This window comes from Lissotriton helveticus, chromosome 11, assembly GCF_964261635.1.
Source record: "Lissotriton helveticus chromosome 11, aLisHel1.1, whole genome shotgun sequence".
NCBI classification, from domain to species: Eukaryota; Metazoa; Chordata; class Amphibia; order Caudata; family Salamandridae; genus Lissotriton; species Lissotriton helveticus.
In genome coordinates this window covers 1,083,756,049-1,083,776,279 of record NC_136072.1, presented here as the reverse complement: position 1 = coordinate 1,083,776,279, position 20,231 = coordinate 1,083,756,049, and the positions used below count along the sequence as shown (strand labels likewise).

The 20,231-nt window shown below is 46.4% G+C and overlaps 2 protein-coding genes and 1 non-coding gene across 3 annotated transcripts in view; 1 reads left to right on the top strand and 2 right to left on the bottom strand.

The window, feature by feature from the left end:
* Positions 1 to 20,231, bottom strand: part of LOC144792573 (phospholipase A2-like) — a 299,668-nt gene that overhangs the window by 186,472 nt on the left and 92,965 nt on the right. The gene's annotated exons all lie outside the window — the stretch shown is intronic.
* The window catches only part of LOC144792571 (phospholipase A2, minor isoenzyme-like), a 45,040-nt gene continuing 32,140 nt past the window's right edge, over positions 7,332 to 20,231 (top strand). The window contains exons 1-2 of the mRNA XM_078667669.1: positions 7,332 to 7,479; positions 9,899 to 10,061. Coding sequence (XP_078523795.1) covers positions 7,446 to 7,479; positions 9,899 to 10,061 — 197 coding nt within the window. The 5' untranslated portion in view covers positions 7,332 to 7,445. The remainder of the gene's footprint in view (positions 7,480 to 9,898; positions 10,062 to 20,231) is intronic.
* Positions 18,670 to 18,809, bottom strand: LOC144793571 (U4 spliceosomal RNA). Its single transcript, XR_013603057.1, has one exon. It is a non-coding gene; the product is annotated as a U4 spliceosomal RNA (small nuclear RNA).

The following is a 20,231-nucleotide window of genomic DNA, read 5'->3' as shown; positions in this document are numbered from 1 at the left end:
TTCCGGTGGCTAAACGTTGCGCTTTCAAACTGGGATGCACCATCTTTAAAGCCCTCCCTGGGAATGGCCCAGCTTTCATCTCCTCAAGGATCCTGTGTTATATCCCTTCTCGGGAATTACGGTCTTCCAACCTGAACTTTTTGACCACTCTCTCATTCAAATGTAAAACGCATGGGGGCCTCAGATTTGGGGCCCTGGCCCCGCATTCTGGAACTCGCTCCCTGCGGAACTGAGGTCTCTGACTCTTTATGCACAGTTCAGGAAACAGCTCAAGACTTGGCTATTTTCTCAGGCATATGAGTAAGGCAACTGTCCCATTTATGCTGCTTCCTCTCTTCTTGCAGCGCCATGAAACCGCTTGGTGTACACACATTTTTAACATAACATATTGTCAATCATAGATAGGTTTTCCTTATTAATGTGCGGTTCTCTCCCTCATAGGTAACACTACTACCTATCAGTTCTTTTGTCAAACCACTTTACATAATATACATTTTACCTATCTAGCAAATAAAGAATCTGTCATACCATGTTACATGATTTGCTGGGGGAATGGGCTACAGCGGAACTAATCCACATGAGACGAATCCGTAGGGACGATAAATTAGAGGACGACGTGAGGGCGTGGCATGGCATGATCTCTGAGGTCCCTCTAGAAGTGGAGGAGGAGAGTCCCCTCACACACGTTACTGGGGGAACACAGTTGGTTAGACATGGGTTGTAGGAGAGAACATGAGAGCAGAATAATTTTGATTAAGTAGGCCCACGGGTGAGCCTCAGATACTGGTGCTAAATACTCCGTGTTACATGATGCCGGGAGGTGCATCCCAAGGTGACCCAGGGTGGGGGTGAGGGGTGGGGGGTTTAAGGTTAAATTATCTAGATTTGTTGGTGGACATTGTTTTCCATAGGTAATTGTCCAAAACACTGCCTTGCGATACTCTGTGCTCGGAAAAAGTTACATTGGTTGAGCTTGGCTGTTTCTGTGCATCCACCTATGCTTTTTGGTGCATTCCCAAATTTCTTAAGACAGGTAAACCTTTAAATGTGTCAAAATTGTACACCTTCTCGATAGAGGTGCAACAATGGGAAATACGTTTATTTCTCATGATTGTTTCCTTTATTTAAATGTGCTGAGCCACTATGGATTGTTTTTGTGCATGAAGGTTTCCATTCCTGTACAAAAACAATCCTGCCTGCTATGCAGGCACCCTTGCACCATGGTGCCTGCTTTGCCATTAGGGAGCACATAGGGGCATATTACCAACGATTAGCGATATTTATCGCTAACTAGGCTTAGCAACTATTTTTTTATCGCTAAGCATCGCCGGAAATTATCGCTGAGATAACGTGCTATTAGCAACGGTTATCTCCAAAGCGATAAATTTTCCGGCGATAGTGTGAATAACGCTGAGAATACAGCGATATTCACGTATTAGCGACAAAATGCTCTTAATATGGCTAAGAACTGGTCTGAGCAGGCGTTAGTTTTTGGAGATATTCGCGCTTAGCGCAAATATTTCCAACGCTACGCCTGCCTTGTTAATAGGCGATAGCGACGTTATCGACTGCTTTCAGTCGCTAACGGGTTGGGTACGCCCACTTTGCAAGTCATTAGCGATAAACATCGCTGACATGCAAAACGGGCCCCAAACCGCTCGTTATTGCCTAAAAGCTGTCGCTAACATCAGTTAGCGACAGCTTGCTAATAGGGCGATAGAATTATCGGCGCTTAGCGGCCGAAAACGGCCGCTAAATCGGGGATAATTGTCTATCACCCCCCTTGGTAATATGCCCCATAGTTGGCCAGCACAGGAAAAGAGCAGGAATGTGCCATATTTTGGCAGATTTGACATGAGGCAGCTAGAAAGTTTTAAAATTGCCGGGCGTGGCACGTCGTATAACTCAGTTATGTTGCCTGTTGCCCTTCCCGAAGACTACAAGCAGGAAAGGAAAGTGATTTAACTCCTGCTTCCAAAATCAGCCAATCCTGATTGGTTGGAGCAAGCTAAGCCGGCGCTCATTTTGAGGATGGGGGCCTGTGCCTGTCATCCCTCAGCTGTTTTACAGCACTGGGCTTGCAGGCTCTGAAGTGTGCATGACAGATTGGTAGGTTGTAGACAGCGGGCCATACGTAGGAATCATGTCTGCCCTGCCCCCACCATCACACTTGTGCTACTGTGGCCGGAGGCACACAGAATAATAAAATGGTATGGTATTCACCATTTATTGTTCTGCGTGTACCTGCTGCGCTCACAGCAGGCAGGGTGATGCTCCTCCGCCTTAACCGAGGAGCCGCCGCTGGATATGGCGCATTCCTACCCTCTCCATGAGACGCAGGTCAGCTTAGCAAGTTGTTTTCCAGCATTGCGCTGCGTTACATAATGATAATTCTTCCCCATAATTCTCAACACCAGCATTTATGGCAATGTACCACATCGTGGCACTGTTTGTCTAATTTTGAAGTGAACACATCAGCGGTGTTTTACAGCTATACATTATAATGAATAATACCAGCACGTCCAAAGCATTCTTGCACTTTTGGGTGGCCTGAGGCAGTCTAAGTTGTAGCAATTATAGGCGTGTGATGATTAGTAGTTCTGGAATTTAGGAGCATTGGCAGAGGCAGTGGCTTGCACAAGCTGCAGGGGCTTCTTGAGAAATAGGTTGGGCCTTGGCACTTACCTTTTTTTTACATACTTTGCGCAGATGCCTACTCTTCACCCATTCCTCACTCCGGGCCCGATTCACAGAACTAACTTAAGACAAAATCCTAAACTTACTACCATTTTCGTATTCACAGAAGGCACTTACTCATTTTCGTATTCACAGAAGGCACTTACTCATTTTGGTATTTACAGAAGACACTTACTCATTTCGGTATTCACAGAAGTTAAGACTCCTAACTTTAGGACTCATAAATGCCTTCTGTGAATACCGAAAGTCTTCAAATTAGGATTTTTCTCAGTTTAGGAGTCCTAAAGTTAGGAGTCCTAACTTTACTACTTCTAAACTGAGAAAATTCCTGATTTTAAGACTTTCGGTATTCACAGAAGGCATTTAGGAGTCCTAAAGTTAGGAGTCCTAACTTTACTGCTACTAAATTGAGAAAAATCCTGATTTTAAGACTTTCGGTATTCAGAGAAGGCATTTAGGAGTCCTAAAGTTAGGACTCCTAACTTCTGTGAATACCGAAATGAGTAAGTGCCTTCTGTGGAAACCAAAATGAGTAAGTGCCTTCTGTGGATATCAAAATGATAGTAAGTTCAGGATTTTGTCTTAAGTTAGTTCTGTGAATCAGGCCCTCCTGCTCGTAGATTCATGTGAGTAAATTCGATTACGTGTACAGAATCAACAGTTCCAAATTGGAAAAGTGTTTTTTCTACCAATATATTAAGTTACTCGTACTTGTAAGTTTGTCTTGCATGCTCAAAAAGCTTTGATAATTGGGCGCAGAGAGGATTATTTACAAGCCCCTTGCGGCGCTGGTGCATCACTTTTTTTGACGCACCGGTGGCACAATGTGCTGGCCCATATATACAAGGCCACGCAAGTGACCCTGCGTGGCTTTTCATGGCCTTGTAAATATGGCCCCTTTTTACGCGTTATTTTGTATGAAAGGGGAGTGCCATGGGTGTTGCTGTGTGCGTTCCCACGCAGCAACCAAGGATTCTGCTGCATTCCCAGATTTACAATGTCAGAATCCTTCTCCTCCTCAGGGGAGGCGTAAGAGTGGTGCAACAAGGAGAAATAGGTTTAATTCTCCTCGTTTTTTCCTCTTTCTATGTGTGCTACATTCTGCAGCACACATCAAAGGAGGAGAATGCCATCTATGATTGTTTTGTGTAGGAAGGTATCTCGCCTTGCACAACAAACACCATCCCTGCAACGCAGGCACCCTAGCACCATGGTTCAAGGGTGCCTGCATTGGTGTACGGCTGCTGTTTTATCGACAGCGAAGGGGCGAGCACAAGGATGCGCCGTATTGCTGTAAATATGGCGCATCCCTGTGCTTTCAAAATGATGCAGCTTGGAGCAGCAAAATAGCTTGCATCGCCGCATTGCGTAATTTCCTCGTAAATGAGGCCCAGAGTGTTTTTTACCCGTTGCGTGCGCGCATCGGCCAACGGCCGTCGCGAGCACTGAGCACTACCTCGGTAGTGCTGCGCACATCCGTTTGCCGATGCGGCCCCGCCCACTCTTTAGAACTCCCGCACCCCAGCAGAATTTGCGCCGCGGTTAAGGAGTTACGGCTGGTTCAGACTGGAAGAAGTCTGATAATGTTGCTTTGATGTAAAATAGCTCTAATCCTGTGCAGATTCTTATGAAAGGAAATTAGGTGTCACTTTCTGTTTTCTTTCTAGGACTACCTGTTGCAAACCTTTAGCAAACTAACACCATAGATTTCGACAAGTACCTTGCTGTAGAAAGGTCTATGCACCACCCTCATCAGCAATCCATTAGCAGACAGAATCTCAGGAAGGCCAGTATCACAGCAAGTTTAAGAGCAGATAAGGTGTTTCATCTCCTCTTATCATAACTTCTGGGACGGCTATGAATAGGGCTGGCCTTGCCCTTACCAATGTTTGTCCTTGTTCACAGAGATATGAAGGTTCTGCTGCTGAGCAATAGTTGTTTGTTTTCAGTTTCTCATGTGGGATCCTTTTATGTGGCTTAAATAAGAATGGGGACTGTCAGACCTAGAATAAGGAGTGTATCGGAAGATACTACAGAGAGTGAGCCCTCAAATGAACCAAATCAGAACAAACAATGAATTAGGGATGGAAGATTGATCACGGGGCTTCTGGGAAACATGCTGAATGCTGCTCTGGACCTCAGGAGAAGCGAATCACTGACACACTCCAACGCATAGGAAAGGCAGTAACATGCAAGAACTTGTCCGGTGAGTCTCCAGAGCTTTCAGCTACACTTCACTGCTGACCGGGGTTCACCAAATAGTGCAAAGCCCCAGAACCCCACTGTGAACACACCAAATGCAGTAAAACTCTACTGTAGTTTGGTCAGTGGATTGGAAGACCAACCCACTAATGAACCATATCTGGAGGGAAACGCTACACTCAAACGACCCTACAGTTAATCATTGGGTTAGGGCATGTACATTGATATTTCACCTTAATATTGACACTAGAACAAAGTGTCTTCACAATATCCTGGCCAAAATGTTATAGGTTTACTCTACTTAACTCCACATATAAGTATCTTTTTTTCATTTTTACACCGCTTAAACATGGCCTGTGGGCATTGGATCACTTTACAAGAGCATCAGATTACAGTACCTAAGGTCAGATTCCTTTTCTTTAATTATCACTTTTTAGGCACAGAGAGATAGATTTAGGGGCAGATTTACAAGCCCCTTGTGACACTTTTATGCTGCCGCTGCATCACTTTTGTGACGCAGCAGCGGCATAAACAATGAGCCACTATGCAACATATTTACAACGTGACGCATCTCACTAGATGCGTCACGTTGTAAAGCCCTGCGCTACATTATACCTGCGTCAGGTATAATGTATGCAGGGTGGGCGTTCCGATGCAAGAAAGCCCTGTAAAAGTGACGCAGTGAAATCTACAAGATTTCACTGAGTCACTTTTACGTCCCCGCTGCGTCAAAACCTCATGCCTGCTTGTAGCAGGCGTAAGGATTGACGCAGCACAGCAAGTATAGGGTACCCCTGAGCAGTGCTGGAGTTGCGTTGCGCTTGCAACACAACACCAGCACTGAGCCACCAGTACGCCGTCAGATGCGTCACGCATCTCTCTACCCTTGCGCCATGGTGCGCCTCATTGTAAATGCCAGCAAAAACATCATACCTCTGACACCATAGATAGGTTTTTACTTATGACTCAATGGTTCTTTTTGTTAACCATTGGCTCCATTTATTTAAGGATTCATTCTTCATTTTTTCATAATCAAAGAAGAGGTTCCCATCACATTACACATTTACGACATACACCTCTCTTTTTGTTTCTTGTGAATATATACAGCAGCTAGATTTTGACACAGCTAGTCTAAACAAAAAAACATATACAATGTTTACATGACATACATAGGTATGACCTAAGACCTTAAAGCATTACTACATGCATAGACAACAACAATCCTGTTTGTAATGATTTTTACACGAATGTCATTCCCGACATGAGTAAGTCCTACTGTTTTACAATTATAATTGGGACTGTTATATCTGTTTTGCCCTTAGATATAAAAAGTTGTATTGAGCAGGTTCTAGAGAGGTCAGAGAGTTGTTTACAAACTTCTATCTAGAGCAGCAATTGATCAGCTCGAGTGCACCTATTATTGGGCAAACGTGTTTTTTTCGCTTGCTCTAAACCTCTCTTTTGAAAGAGAAAACGCATTTCGACCTTCAATGGATTGGACCAGGCAGAATATTGTGTGTGAAGGTCTTCATCAGGGTGGGGCTTTGAACGTGTAGTACATTAGGTGACATATCTGGTTCACATGACAGAGTACAATATCCCTCCTAAGTTTTTGTGTTTGGGTTGTTTTTTTCAGCTTTCTAATTTATTTGTAGTTTGCACTTCTTTGTCTTTGCGATATCTGGTCTGCAGGACCGTGGGTGTATTGCTAAATCACTCCCTTTTTTGTAAAACTGCTATAATCACTGCCCTTTTTATAAAAATGCATTGTAAATGCGGCGCATCCATGGTGGCGCAAGGGGTTTCAACAGTCACGCAAAATAACTGGTGCATCCCTGCTGATATGCAGGGAGGCGCCAGTTATTGTAAATCTGCCCCTAAGTGATTTGTTCAGAATCACATGATGTTGAGCTGACGCCAGGACCTGAACCTGGTTTCCCAGTACAAAAGGCAGTTGCTCTGGCCATTACGCCACATCTCCTCCCAACTTGCACACCTTCCATGTACGTAGATGTGGAGTTAAGAGTAGTAAATCTATACTTACCCATATGCATTAACCTTCTTGCTATTTTGCTACAATATTTTTGGAGCACGATGATTCAGTATGTCGATGGATATCCCTCAACACAGCAGAGCCCCCGCCCTTGAGCAAACCCACAACTGCAGACAAGCGCCAAGTGATTGGAATTTTTGTGCTACACAAGAGCTGCGCAACATCAATGTTCAGTGGCTTTCCAACAGATCGATTGGGCCTCTCCCCTTCAGCACCCTCCAGTAGTGCCAGGACGCGCTACGCCCAGCCCTGGCGAGCCAGCTCTTTTTTATAAAAGTGACAGCCACTCCCCCAAGAGCAGAGATGTTTCCAGGTGGTGAAGGCCAAGCCTTGGAGCTGTGTACACTGCACACCCACAGGAAGAGAGGGCGGGCCAGGAGAGGAGTGGAGTGGGAAAACACTGCGAACACTATCATCTGCTGCTGGAGTGAAGGTCAATGCCAGGGAATAAAGAGACAAGCTCTCTGCTGGAGCTGCCCAACACTCCATCACCATGAAGCTGTTCCTGGCTGCTCTCCTCCTGGCAGGTAACACAGACCCCCGGCTCCTGGCCCTGGGGTCCTCTTCCTGGCCGCACTGTCTCTATGGGGGAGGCAAGGTTGAGGGGCTACTCTGCTGCGCTTAGTTATACCCACCTGTTTAAAGGGACCCTCCATTCCATGATGTGATGTTTGGGATTATTAAGCGGTGATCCGCAAGGCCCCTATTAGCACCAGCCTTCTGTGGGTCACCCAGTGACTATGGGTCAACACCGCTCACATGCATGTGGCAAAATCCCACTCATAGACTTCTCGTAGGTTGAGTATATCAACTCCACCATTAAGAGGAGCACTGAACTAAAGGGATAGCCTGGGGCACCCACAGGTCAGGTGACGTGACTCAGTGGCATCAGGGACAACATGGTCCAGTCTGAGCATCCATCTTACAACCTAATGCATGCTGGCAGGAGCAGTCCTGGACTGACCATCGAATCCAAAGGACTAGATTGCTAGATTACAGTGGTTCCTAGAGGGAGAAGCTGGACCAGCATACAGTGTCCTTGATGGCATGATGTTACCTGGTAATCCTGCTGTCCTGGAATCAGAGGCTGTTCTAGCCAGTCAGCGGAGTCTGCTGCTAGGAGTCAGCTTCCTCACTGGGGAGGGCACTCGTTTAATTAATTGTGGGTTTATATAGCGCTAGAATCAACTCCCGGAGGAGTATCTCCGCGCTTTGACCGCTGGGGAACCCGTCCTGGCTCACCCTGAGAGATGGTCCCTAATGGGTATCTCTAAGGTGCGACCAAGCATCCCCGGCGGTCTGGGGGGCCGTTGTGAAGATGAGGCAAGCTAATGCCCAGAGTTGCCGAGTGTGGTCCCTGACTGGAGTAGGCACCGAGGCGAGAATTATCGAGCCCGCTGACCCTGGTCCAAGACCCTGCCGCGTCGGGAATCGAACCCTGGTCCCGGGCCGTCCTCTGCTTACGGGTCTGCCGCCTCTAACCAGTGAGCCACACCACTCCACTAATGCATTGTCACAGTCTCATCCGGAGCTCACCCTTTCATCTCATCCCTGAATTTACACTAGATGGGTGCTCTATGAGGTCAGTCTCTCCGGGGAGGTGATTTCTTAGTTCACTGGCCCAGTGTAACCTGGATGGGGTTTGCTTGGTTAACTGGCTCAGCCCATCAGGGGCACACTATTATTGCGTAATCAGGTTATTTCCTAAAAGTCTATTAGGCATATTATCAAGGGCAGTATTGCCGCTTTAGTGGCACTTTTTGCAGCTAAAGCTGCGATATTCTTATCGCCCTATAACAAGGCGGCGCTAACATGCATCAGCGCATGTTAGCAGCCGATTTTCAAACGCTATGTATCATAGCGATATACATTGCTAATGAGATGCAAAGTAGGCGCTCCTTACAATTACTGCATTGAAAAACGTCGCAAACACAACTTCGCTGTATTATCAACGCTGCCCCGGACCCGCATAGCAATGAGAAAAGCCGCGCTAAGCCCCCATTAACGCGTGATCCTAACGCCTAAATAAAACCTGACTTACCATTATTGCCTATGGGAGGTGGATTGCATGGTTAAGTACACACTCCCCTATGACCAAGCTTTTCATTAGCGCTGTGAAATCATCGCTGGATTTCACACGCTAATGAGGATTATCACAGTCTATCGCTGGATTGCACTTCACCTGTTAGCAAAGAGTTGCTAATAGGCCGCTAACACGGCAATGGTAATTCAGCGATAGCGGGCGATAATGTAAAATGCGATAAGCGCATTTTGCAATATTTATCGCTGCTTGTAGATAATATGCCCCTATGTCTCAAGCCAGAAGGGTTGGGGGAGAGTCTGTCATACCTCAGACGCTATTTCACATGCAAATGACTCCCATAGCTCTGATGGCCATGCACAGGAACTGCCTCTTGAGAAAGCCCCCAAGTTCTCCATATGAGGCCAGTGCACCTCTGCCAGAGCAGGGCCTGCTGCAACCACAGGCCTTCATCTTACCTTCCTCTTGCTTGAGTGTAATTCCTCCAGCATCCCTTTCTGCGTTCAATACTATGAGGTGTTCAAGCTATAACCACAGGCTTCCATGCTCCCATTGCCCATAATGCACTTTGAGGGTGGCCTCCATTTCCTGTTTCATCAAGCCGCACCTTGAGACTTCCGTCTGCCATTTTCTCTGGCTGCACTTTGAAGGCCATGTGCTCAATTTCGTCAAGCCACGCTGTATTACGTCCAACATCCCTTTGATCTTGGTGCGTTATGAGGCCTCCATTCTCCTTTCCCTCTTGCTTCCCCCTACCCCCCCCCCCCCCCCCCCGGTCTCCACCGTCCCTTCCCTCATGCCGCACTCTGAAGTCCTTCTTCATACTGCATGAGGCCACCATTTTCTTTCCTTCTAATGGTGATTACAGCACAATACCTGACATGGACCCTGTTCTTCCTCTACAGTGGCCGCTGCTGAATATGGCGCCCCAGACATGAAGGCGCTATGGAATTTCAGGTCCATGATAAAGTGCGCCATTCCCTCCAGCGACCCTCTCCTGGACTACAACGACTACGGCTGTTACTGCGGCCTGGGAGGGGAAGGGACTCCACTCGATGCGCTAGACAGGTGAGTACCATCATTATCTTGCATCGTGCCTGATAGCTCAGTGAGTTAAATGCTTGTTGCTGATCCTGAATCTGCTTGCAACGAACAGCTACAACGCTCTAAAATTTCCCAGGTCCATGCATGAGAAACTCATCTATTCCAGGTTTGTATTTGCATTTTGGGTTATACAATAGAATCCGCAAGACTACAAACCTGAGATTGCAAGCAAATATCCTGGCCTGGATAAGCTGCTCATGGCGATGGGAAACTTGAGAGATGTGCAGGTAGCAGGTTTGGTTGACCAAGTCCGACTTTCATTCTTCTGAGTTTGATTAAATAAGTGCCCTTGAGTATGTGAAAAAACTGCTATTTGCAGGTCTTCAAATACATGTTACACCTGCCCTTGCCTGCTTAATCGCTATCTTCCTTTCCTCTGTTCTGTATCAAATACGCCCACGAGTGCTGTCAGCAAGCAAGTGTGTGCATGCAGTTTTTGTGCCACGTCTTTCTTGCTGAGGGGCATATTGCCATTTGCACTGCACATTGTAAACAGACAACGCAGCAGACGCACGTGGGAAAATGGCGGTTGGTAGGGTGGGAGCAGAGGCTCCAGGGACACCCCTGTGAAAAAAATGTAACGCCCTACGTCAAAGTGAAAGGGCAGGAATGCACTGTATTTATGCAATACAGGGGCTTATTTACAAGCCCCTTGCGCCACCGGTATGTCACTTTTTCCCATATGAAAAGTGACACACCAGTGGCTGCTATCCAGCACACCAAGGGGCATATTATCAAGAGATATATCGCCGCTTTTACGGCACATAGCGCCGAAAAAGCAGCGATTTTTTTAATCTCAATATCATCAAGAACACACTAACAAGGGTTAGCGTGTGTTTCCTTGCGACTGAGCTAAACAACATGGGAATGCTCGCAAACACGGCTTCACGATTTTAGCAAGCCATTCAGCAGACCTGCGAAGCGATAATAAGAGTTGTGCTAACCGCGATTATCGCTGGTACTTCACGCCTGACTAAAACCTGACTTAATCATCTTGACAATGGGAGTTTACAAAGATCTTTGAATGAACTAAATCTTTATGCAACCGAAAACTTCCTGATGCCAAATATCAATAAAACTAAAGCACTCCCCTTTAGTGGTAGAAGGAAGCCTTTACCTTATACTTGGTCTTTAGGAGACAAACAAATAGAGACTGTAAGTGAGTATGTGTATCTGGGTCGTACATTCACTTCCAACCTCCTAGATAAAGCCCACCTTCGCCACCTGAACCGGAAGGCAGATTCCCATGTTGGGGCTTTACAGAGATTGTATCTTTCCACAGGAAACAAACACTTTACTTCAATGCTGGAAGTCTACAATATGAAAATCCCTCCGATTTTATCATATGCCATGGAATATTCACAAATTAAAACATGGCAATCTCTAAAAGTAAAAGAAGGGACCATACTCCAAAAACTGATAAAAGTGGCACTGTCGGTGTTCAAGCCCTACGTCTTGAGCAATCGGTTACGGGACTTTTTGCCAGAGTAATACCTAATATTATTAGGTGGGCATACAATCTACTACATGCAGCCCCAGACACCTTAAGACATTTGTTAAAATTGGAGACTTTCAGAGAGGAAGCGTCTGGGTATACTTTTAATAAGAATATGTTAAAAGCCTTAGAGGTCTCACAATGCACGGTTGCAATTTTACAGGAGTGGTCCCCAGCACACCTGAAATTGTTTTTAAAACATTTGGCCCCTAGAATCAGTTTTGAATCTGATAAAGATCACTGTTGTCAATTGAAGCACTATTAACGGTTTGCTAAACAAAAAGAATTCAAAACTTCTGTCCCTTACTTGCGTTTTCAATTAGAGCACGGCGTAAGGCGGTGTATTTTACTTTTACGTTGGGCATACTCCCATTAGCCACTTTCTTAGCTAGCTGGGATTGTACTAATAACCCTAAAGGTTTATGTGAACTTTGTAAAGGTGGTCAACAAGATTTGCTCCACGTTTTATTAATCTGTCCTATTGAGAGCATAGTTAAGGCCCGCCGACGTTACATAATCCCAATTCAATTAAAGTATAACGCTTTCTCTGCTCAAGATTTAATTACATTGTGTAATTCTCCGGTTAATGAATATGTTTGTCATAACCTGTTTAAGTTTTTTAAAAGCTTCCTGAAGCTGTTTTAAAGAAGAAGTACAATCCTAAGATTGTATTCTATTCTATCAAATTCATTCTAATGTTGTCTGAGTAGGTGGTTGAACATCGCTACTGTACCATCTTGTAGTGAGCCTAAACAAGCAAAAGGGTTTTAGCTAAGCATTTTTATGAGTATTTAAAATTATTCTAATTTTGTATTTGTTGATCTCAGTTGAGGTCTGGATCAAATAAAAGTTTTACTTTACAATGGGAGTTGGATTGTCAGGCTGCCTATTAGCAAGCTGTACATTAGCGCTGTGAAATCATCGCTGGATTTCACGCGCTATTCCTTTGAATCGCCCTCTATCACTGGAATTACATCGCCGTTAGCAAAACGTTGTTAATAAGTCGCTAACACGGCGATGTAATCCAGCGATAGAGTAAATCACGCTAAGCCCGATTTGCGATAATTATCTCATCTCCATGTTAATATGCCCCCTAGAGAGAAGAAAAAACTAGCAGAAATAAAGATATTTATCCTCTTTACACCAGCGCTGGGGAGGCAAAGATTTTGATGCATTTCCAGGTTTACAAGGCCCTTGAAAATCTGGGAATGTGCCTAAAACCCATGGGTGAGGACACCCATGCACCACCCATGGAACACTTCACAGTAAGGCGACTTAACGATTTGGAGCTAGCTCTCTAACAGGACTAGCACCCATCTCCTAGCTCACTTAGTCCAACCTCACTACTTGCAGGGTCCACTTCAGTGCTCAATTTGAGAAGGTGGGGGCCTATTAGCAACAACTTGCGATAATTATCGCAAACCTCATTTAGCGTGAATTTTTTTACCACCTTCTATCGCTGGATTTTATTGCGGAGATAACGCAGTACTACCAGCGTTCATCTCCAATGCGATATAAAATCCAGCGACAGCGGCGAAACCCATGTTTAACGTGAGATTTCCAGCGACAAAAATCCTATTGCTAAGGAAAATCTCGCTAATAGGCAGGTAGGGACTTAGCAGTAGAATCCACCTCCCATTGACTAATATGGCTAAGTCAGGTTTTTACCAGGTGTAAAATCCTGGCGCTAATCGCGGTTAGCGTGCGTTTTTTTATCGCGTCGCGGGTATTGCTAATAGGCGATAGCTGTGTTAGCGACTGCTTTCAGTCGCTAACAGGTTGGGTACGCCCACTTTGCATGTCATTAGCGATAAATATCGCAACATGCAAAGCGGGCCCCAAACCAGTCGCTATCGCCTAAAAGCTGTCGCCAACTGCTGTTAGCGACAGCTTGCTGAAAGGGCGATAAAAATATTGCCGCTTTAGCGGGAAAAAGACCCGCTAAATCGGCGATATTGCCCTTGCTAATATGCCCCCCGGTTTGCGATTCTCGGCACAACACTTAATTGTCAACATCGGCACTTAAGACAGCCTGCCACATGGTAGCGCTGTTTGTCAGCGTTCCAGATGATATGTCATCCCAGAATGTTGCGGCTTTGGATGGCAAATTTTGCAGCCCAAAAAAGCAAAATCTGTTTCCCAAAACCTCAAAATTCACTGTATTTTTTAGGTGGGTAAAAATGTGTCTGCCACAAAAATACTGCAAGGCCTGTGCTCGGTCACTGCTGGAGACTATGCTATGTCCCAGTCTTTACCCTTGCAGAGTCTCCAGAAGCCTAGCACCTCAAATTGGTGGATGTCTGATGCCAAAGAGAGCAGATTACAATATGAAACCTGCTCTTTCTGTCTTCAGACAACTTGCGTTATTTGCTGTGTGAAGGGCAGCAGGGGCTCGGGTGCGGCTGTGGAGGTTGGGGGCATATAAACAAAATGCAAAAAAAATAGGGGAGACAGGGGTGGGGGTTTGGGGTTAACAAGAGACAGCGAGGGCCGAGGGAGAGGAGTGCAGTGGAGGATGGGGGGCAGTAATATCTTTTAAAAGCCTGCAGAGTCCATAGGGGGCACACTGTACCGTGTGAGGCCGGCTGCAGGCTAATTACACAATAGGGGGGGCCTCATTTATGAGGCCGTGCGTGCCTTTTATGCCGCCGGTGCGTCACTTTTTGTGACGCACCAGTGGCGTAAACAATGCGCCTTGTTGCGCCATATTTACAAAGTGACGCATCTACCTAGATGCGTCACTTTATAAACCCCTGCGCTACATTATACCTGCGTCAGGTATAATGTATGCAAAGGGGGCGTTCACACGCATAAAGCCTCGTAATAGTGACGCAGTGAAATCTATGAGATTTCACTGCGTCACTTTTAGGACGCTGTTGCGTCAAAATCTTGCGCCTGCCTCACAGCAGGTGTAAGACTGACGCAAGCCCTTTCACATGGGGCTTTCCCCATGTGAAAGGACGCACTGCTGGAGTTGGGTCACTTTTATGACACACCCCAGCAATGCGTGACTTTTGCACTTACAGATACGTCAAAAATACTGACGTATCTGTAACTCCTTGCGACATGATGCGTCATATTATAAATATGACGCATCAATCATGTCGCAGGGAGAGCGCAGTGAATAGTGACGCATCGCTGTTTTCACGCAGCGATGCGTCACTTTTCATAAATAAGGCCCGGGGCTCTTTGCATTTGAGAGGCCGGTGACGGAGAATGTTAAAACCTCTGCTGCCTATTAGCCTGTTGCTCACCCCCCCCTTTACTGGCTCAGCGAGCGCAGAGCCAGTAAAGAGAGGATCAAGCCCATGATTGTTATTGTAATAACAAAAATGTTGGGGGCACTTTTGTAAAAATCACGATCAAAAATAAAAGTGCAGATTTCGTGATATTTTTGCAAATAGCAAAATTGTGGTATCCTAGGGGGTTGATTAAAAGTGGCTAATACCTGTCGCCTAAGCCATTCTTATAGCTTTGGGGGCCTGAAATAGTCTGAATTGTCACAGTTGTAGTACTTTGATGATTAGTAGTTGTCATTGGTAGCATTTGCAGGCGGCAATGGGTTGTACAAGCTGCAGTGGCCTCCTGATGAGGATCGTAGCACTTATATTTTTTTTACAAATTAAGCCCTGCCCCACACAACCTCTCAGGCTTAGAGCTAGTTCATTTGTAATCAGTGTTGAACGGCATAAGTTAGTTCTGTTGGAGGCGGACAAAGAATTCTTTTATTTTCACATACCGGGGCAGATTTATGAGGCCCTTGCGCCACGTTTACGCCGCTGTTGCGTCACGCAAGGCGGCGTAAACGTGGCGCATCCCTATGAACGATTTACAACGTGACGCATCTAGGCAGATGCGTCACGTTGTAAAGCCCTGCGCCGCTTGTGGGCGTTCCGGCGCAGGGTGGGCGTTCCGGGGCAGGTGCGCCTCGCAAAAGTGGCTGAGTGAAATCTATAAGATTTCACTCAGTCACTTTCAGGCCAATGCTGCGTCAAAAGCCTGCGCCTGCTTGAAGCAGGCGTAGGTCTTGATGCAGCATTGGTCAGATAGGGCACCCCCGAGCCTTGCTGGAGCTGCGTCGTGCTTGCGACGCAACTCCAGCAATGCGCCGCCTTTACGGCACAGATGTGTCACGCATCTGTGCCCTTTTTGCCCCATGGTGCGCCGCATTGTAAATGCGGCGCACCATGGGTGGCGGAGCTGTGGCGCACTGTGGCGCACATTAACTGGCGCATCCCTGGGGATGCGCCAGTTAACATAAATCTGCCCCATCATTTTTATTTCATTTTAAAATCTTACACATCGCTTACCCCAACAATCTAGCGACAAATACAGAGCTGTCCTGTTACACAAACCTTTTCTCATACACAGATTATACTGTGCAGTGGTTGCTTCTGTATTAGGTTTTGGGGCTCCGCACCTCTGCTTTTCATGTCTGTAAAATGTTTTCCTCACTTTTACAGTGAATAAGAGCCCGGTTGCCTCCCCTCTCAGCTGAGCATGATCATCAGGGCCAATGGAATTATGCGATTATTCAGCTGCAGCATTTTCCACATAAGTATAGACTTGCTGCATTTGCCATATAGTCCATCATCTGCAACATAATTTGTATATTTTAACAAAAAAAATGTTGCTCCTCACTCAAAAAGTTCAAACGTTACTAAAAACACAGCGACAAGTGTTGTGGCACACTGGAATGCCTTTGCAAAGCTTGACTGATCACCTTTCTGTTGCACATTGTTAAATTTGGATGTTGAACTGATACGTATGAGGTGCAACCAATGCCCAGTGTTACAAATATAAAATGGCAAAATAACGAACTAATACTATATCAAAGAGTGCTGCGTCATGCCACATAATTTGCACTTTCTTGCCGGATAATAAAAAAGTTTAAAAAAAAGAAGTGGGAGGGACGCTGACTTCACGACAGGAAGTGATGTCACGAAAGGTGACTGCAGGAGTGACGCAATCCGCTGATAAAATTCTGTGTCACATGGCATTTTACGTTGAAGCCCAACGAACGTCATGCTTTACGTCACTCGTTCTTTGAGAGGCGTGGGTTATGCAGCTGTCCCTCTTCAATTTTTCATAGATTACATGCTGTATACGTTGGCTGTGTTGTGGTGCAGCTGTTCATTCGTGGCGCTCAGAAACCGCCACCAAATGCTACCACAGCATTTACAGGTTAACTAAGATCGGTGATGCAGTTGTTATGAAGTACTGTCATCAGATAGCGCCTCCTTCTGGACGGCTGCAACTGACTTTTTATTGTATCAAAATACAATTAAATAATTGCATGTTTGTCAATAACTCTCCATGAAATTGGTGTTACAGCATGAGAGAAATTGCAGAGTTTCCATTGTATTTAAAAACATTGGGCCTCATTTATGAGGCTGTGCGTCACTTTCACGCCGCCGGTGCGTCACTTTTTGTGACGCACCAGCAGCGTAAATAATGCGCCTTGTTGCGCCATATTTACAAAGTGACGCATCTAGGTAGATGCGTCACTTTGTAAACCCCTGCGCCACATTATACCTGCGCCAGGTATAATGTATGCAGGGGGGGGCGTTCTCCCGCAAAAAGCCTCGTAGAAGTGACGCACTGCGTCACTTCTAGGAAGCCGTTGCGTCAAAATCTTGCGCCTGCCTCACAGCAGGCATAAGACTGACGCAAGCCCTTTCACATGGGGCTTTCCCCATGTGAAAGGAAGCATTGCTGGAGTTGCGTCACTTTTGTGACACACTCCAGCAATGCGTCACTTTTGCGCTTACAGATACGTCAGAAATACTGACGTATCTGTAACTCCTTGCGACATGATGCGTCATACTGTAAATATGACGCATCAATCATGTCGCAGGGAGAGTGCAGTGAAAAGTGACGCATCGCTGTTTTCACGAAGCGATGCGTCACTTTTCATAAATGAGGCCCCATGTGAAAGCCCCATGTGAAAGGGCTTGCGTCAATCTTACGCCTGCTGTGAGGCAGGCGCAAGATTTTGACGCAACAGCGTCCTAAAAGTGACGCAGTGAAATCTCATAGATTTCACTGCGTCACTATTACGAGGCTTTTTGCGGGTGAACGCCCCCTCTGCATACATTATACCTGACGCAGGTATAATGTAGCGCAGGGGTTTACAAAGTGACGCATCTGCTTAGATACGTCACTTTGTAAATAGTGCGCATCAGGAGGCATGTTTTACGCCGCTGATGCGTCACAAAAAGTGACGCATCGGAAGCGCAAAACTCACGCAGGGGATAGGTAGCAAACACGTGCGTCAGCAGTGTGCTGTGCATTGTTGCTAATTTCCTATATGGGCTGGGAATAGACGACACACAATCCCTCTCAAGAGTTGCGGTCACATGTTTCACTTGCTCACTCGGTGCATTTCAACGTGGCTCTTTCTACCCTGTCATTTTCAAATGGTTTCAGCCACCACCGCGTCAGGTCAAAGGTCACTTTTAGAACAATGACTTGAAACTCAGTGAGGTTGGGGCGGGGTGCCCCGCTGGCTAGTGAGTTTTGGAACGTTCTGCGGGAAAAAGAGATCCGGGGGCGAAGATGAGAACAAAGAAATATGGAAACTGTTCATTGCAAAAACGTCCCGAAATTACCCACGAAGAGTAAATATCCAACTAGAGCATATTAAATCTCCGATTGATCTCTGAAATTAAACTAATATGTTCTATTTTTTCACCAAAATATTCAGGGGCAGATTTATGATAACTGGCGCATCCCCAGGGATGCGCCAGTTATTTTGCGCCGCTGCTCCGCCACCCATGGTGCGCCGCATTTACAATGCGGCGCACCATGGGGCAAAAACGGCACAGATGCGTGACGCATCTGTGCCGTAAAGGTGGCGCATTGCTGGAGTTGCGTCGCAAGCGCGACGCAGCTCCAGCAAGGCTCGGGGGTGCCCTATCTGTCCAGTGCTGCGTCAAGCCTTACCGTCACTCAGCCACTTTTGCGATGCGCACCTGCCCCGGAACGCCCACAAGTGGCGCAGGGCTTTACACGTTGTAAATGCCGCAGTTGCGTGACACAAACGTGGCGCATTCCCATCATAAATCTGCCCCTCAGTCTCCTTAGAGACTGTCAAAAATTGCAATGGCGACTTTATTTCAAATCGCCACAGCGGGGTATTGGGTAAAGTTTTCAATAAGCAATAATCGCACCTCGGTTAGACCTCATTGGCTACGATACTGCCACTGCGCAAAGCTAAAGGAACTTTTGTGAATTACAAGCCGCCTCGCCATAATACCTTATGTTAAAGAGAGCAAGGAAACTATGTATCAATGTAGAGGAATAGTATAACACTGTTGACTTATGGCAGTCAAAGTTATTAATCTAGTAGCCTTATATCTGCAATTTCGGTCAGCTCGTGGGTGCCAAGCGTTTCCCTGAGTCGCGCAAAGGACTATGGGAAATTGCATGGTAAGTAGCTTGTTAGACCGAACACTACACTAGTTCCGGTGTTTGATGTTGGGGCTTTGTGCAGCCGGTGCTTTGTAGAAATGTAAGTGTAGGGTCGGGCCTAAGGCCCTCATGCTGGAAAATGACTGGGACGCAGGACACACTGCTTGCTCGGTGCAACTGGCCCAGAGCACGTGCGCTCGGCCTCTTTTATTGGTACTGTGTCACATGACCTGTGACATCAGTGGTGGGTGGGTGTTCAGTGTAGTTACAGGCTCAGCACTAGAATGCTGACTTGTGCTGGGCATTACATCCCTCCCCAAATTGGTTAAAAAGTAAACCAAACATGAAAAGTCCAAACACCTGTGGGGGAAAGAAAACACAGAAAATAACATTGGACTTGCGCTTTCAAAAGAGTCTCTTTGGCTGCTTGCAAGCCGCAGGCAGTATAGTTCTTGCGTTTTGAATTAGCAGTTCTTGCGTTTTGAATTAGCAGTTCTTGCGTTTTGAATTAGCAGTTCTTGGTGGCACGGTTCTTAGTTGTTCGGCGGGTTCATTCTTTCTCTGTCGGCTGTTCTCAGCCCTGCCTTTTGCTTTGCTCTCTTGGTGACGAATGGTTCAAGAGAGATGGATGACGTGGTTGTTGTTTGCCTTCCGGCTTCTTTTCTCCAAGCTGGTTGCGTGTTGTTTCCAGGCAGGCTTCAGTGTGTTTCTTAGCAGGTGAATAGAGTAGGTGCGAACATCCCTCTCACTAGGATGCCCCTCTCGCCGGTTTTCTTCTGCCACAAGATGTCCGGGAGGACCTCTTTGCCAGGTTTCCACTGGACTGGTGTTTTAGGTCGCGTTGCTCTACCATAGCCTTCGGGCCGTGAGCAGGGCGCTCCACGAGCCTCACCGTCGTGTCCTAGTTCCACCTGAAGGTTGGGTTGTCGACTCTCTTCATTGCTCTCGAGGCTTTCATCCTCTTGAGTCCTGCAGACGTGCTTCTGTAGATCTGTCTCCCGTTTGGGACTTGCTGCCACCAGAGTTCCTTGAGGCCTCTTCTTGGGTTGCCACGGGTCGGTGTGGAGTGGTCAGTTCATCAGCTGGATGTGTGAGCACTCTCGCCATTCGATCTTCCGCCAACCCCAGAGGTAGATGTCTTCAACAGTCTATCTTGCTCCCTTCTGCGTTCGCCATGTGGATGGATGATTCGTAGGTGGTTGTCTTTGGTCTGCTCTGCCGGTGCT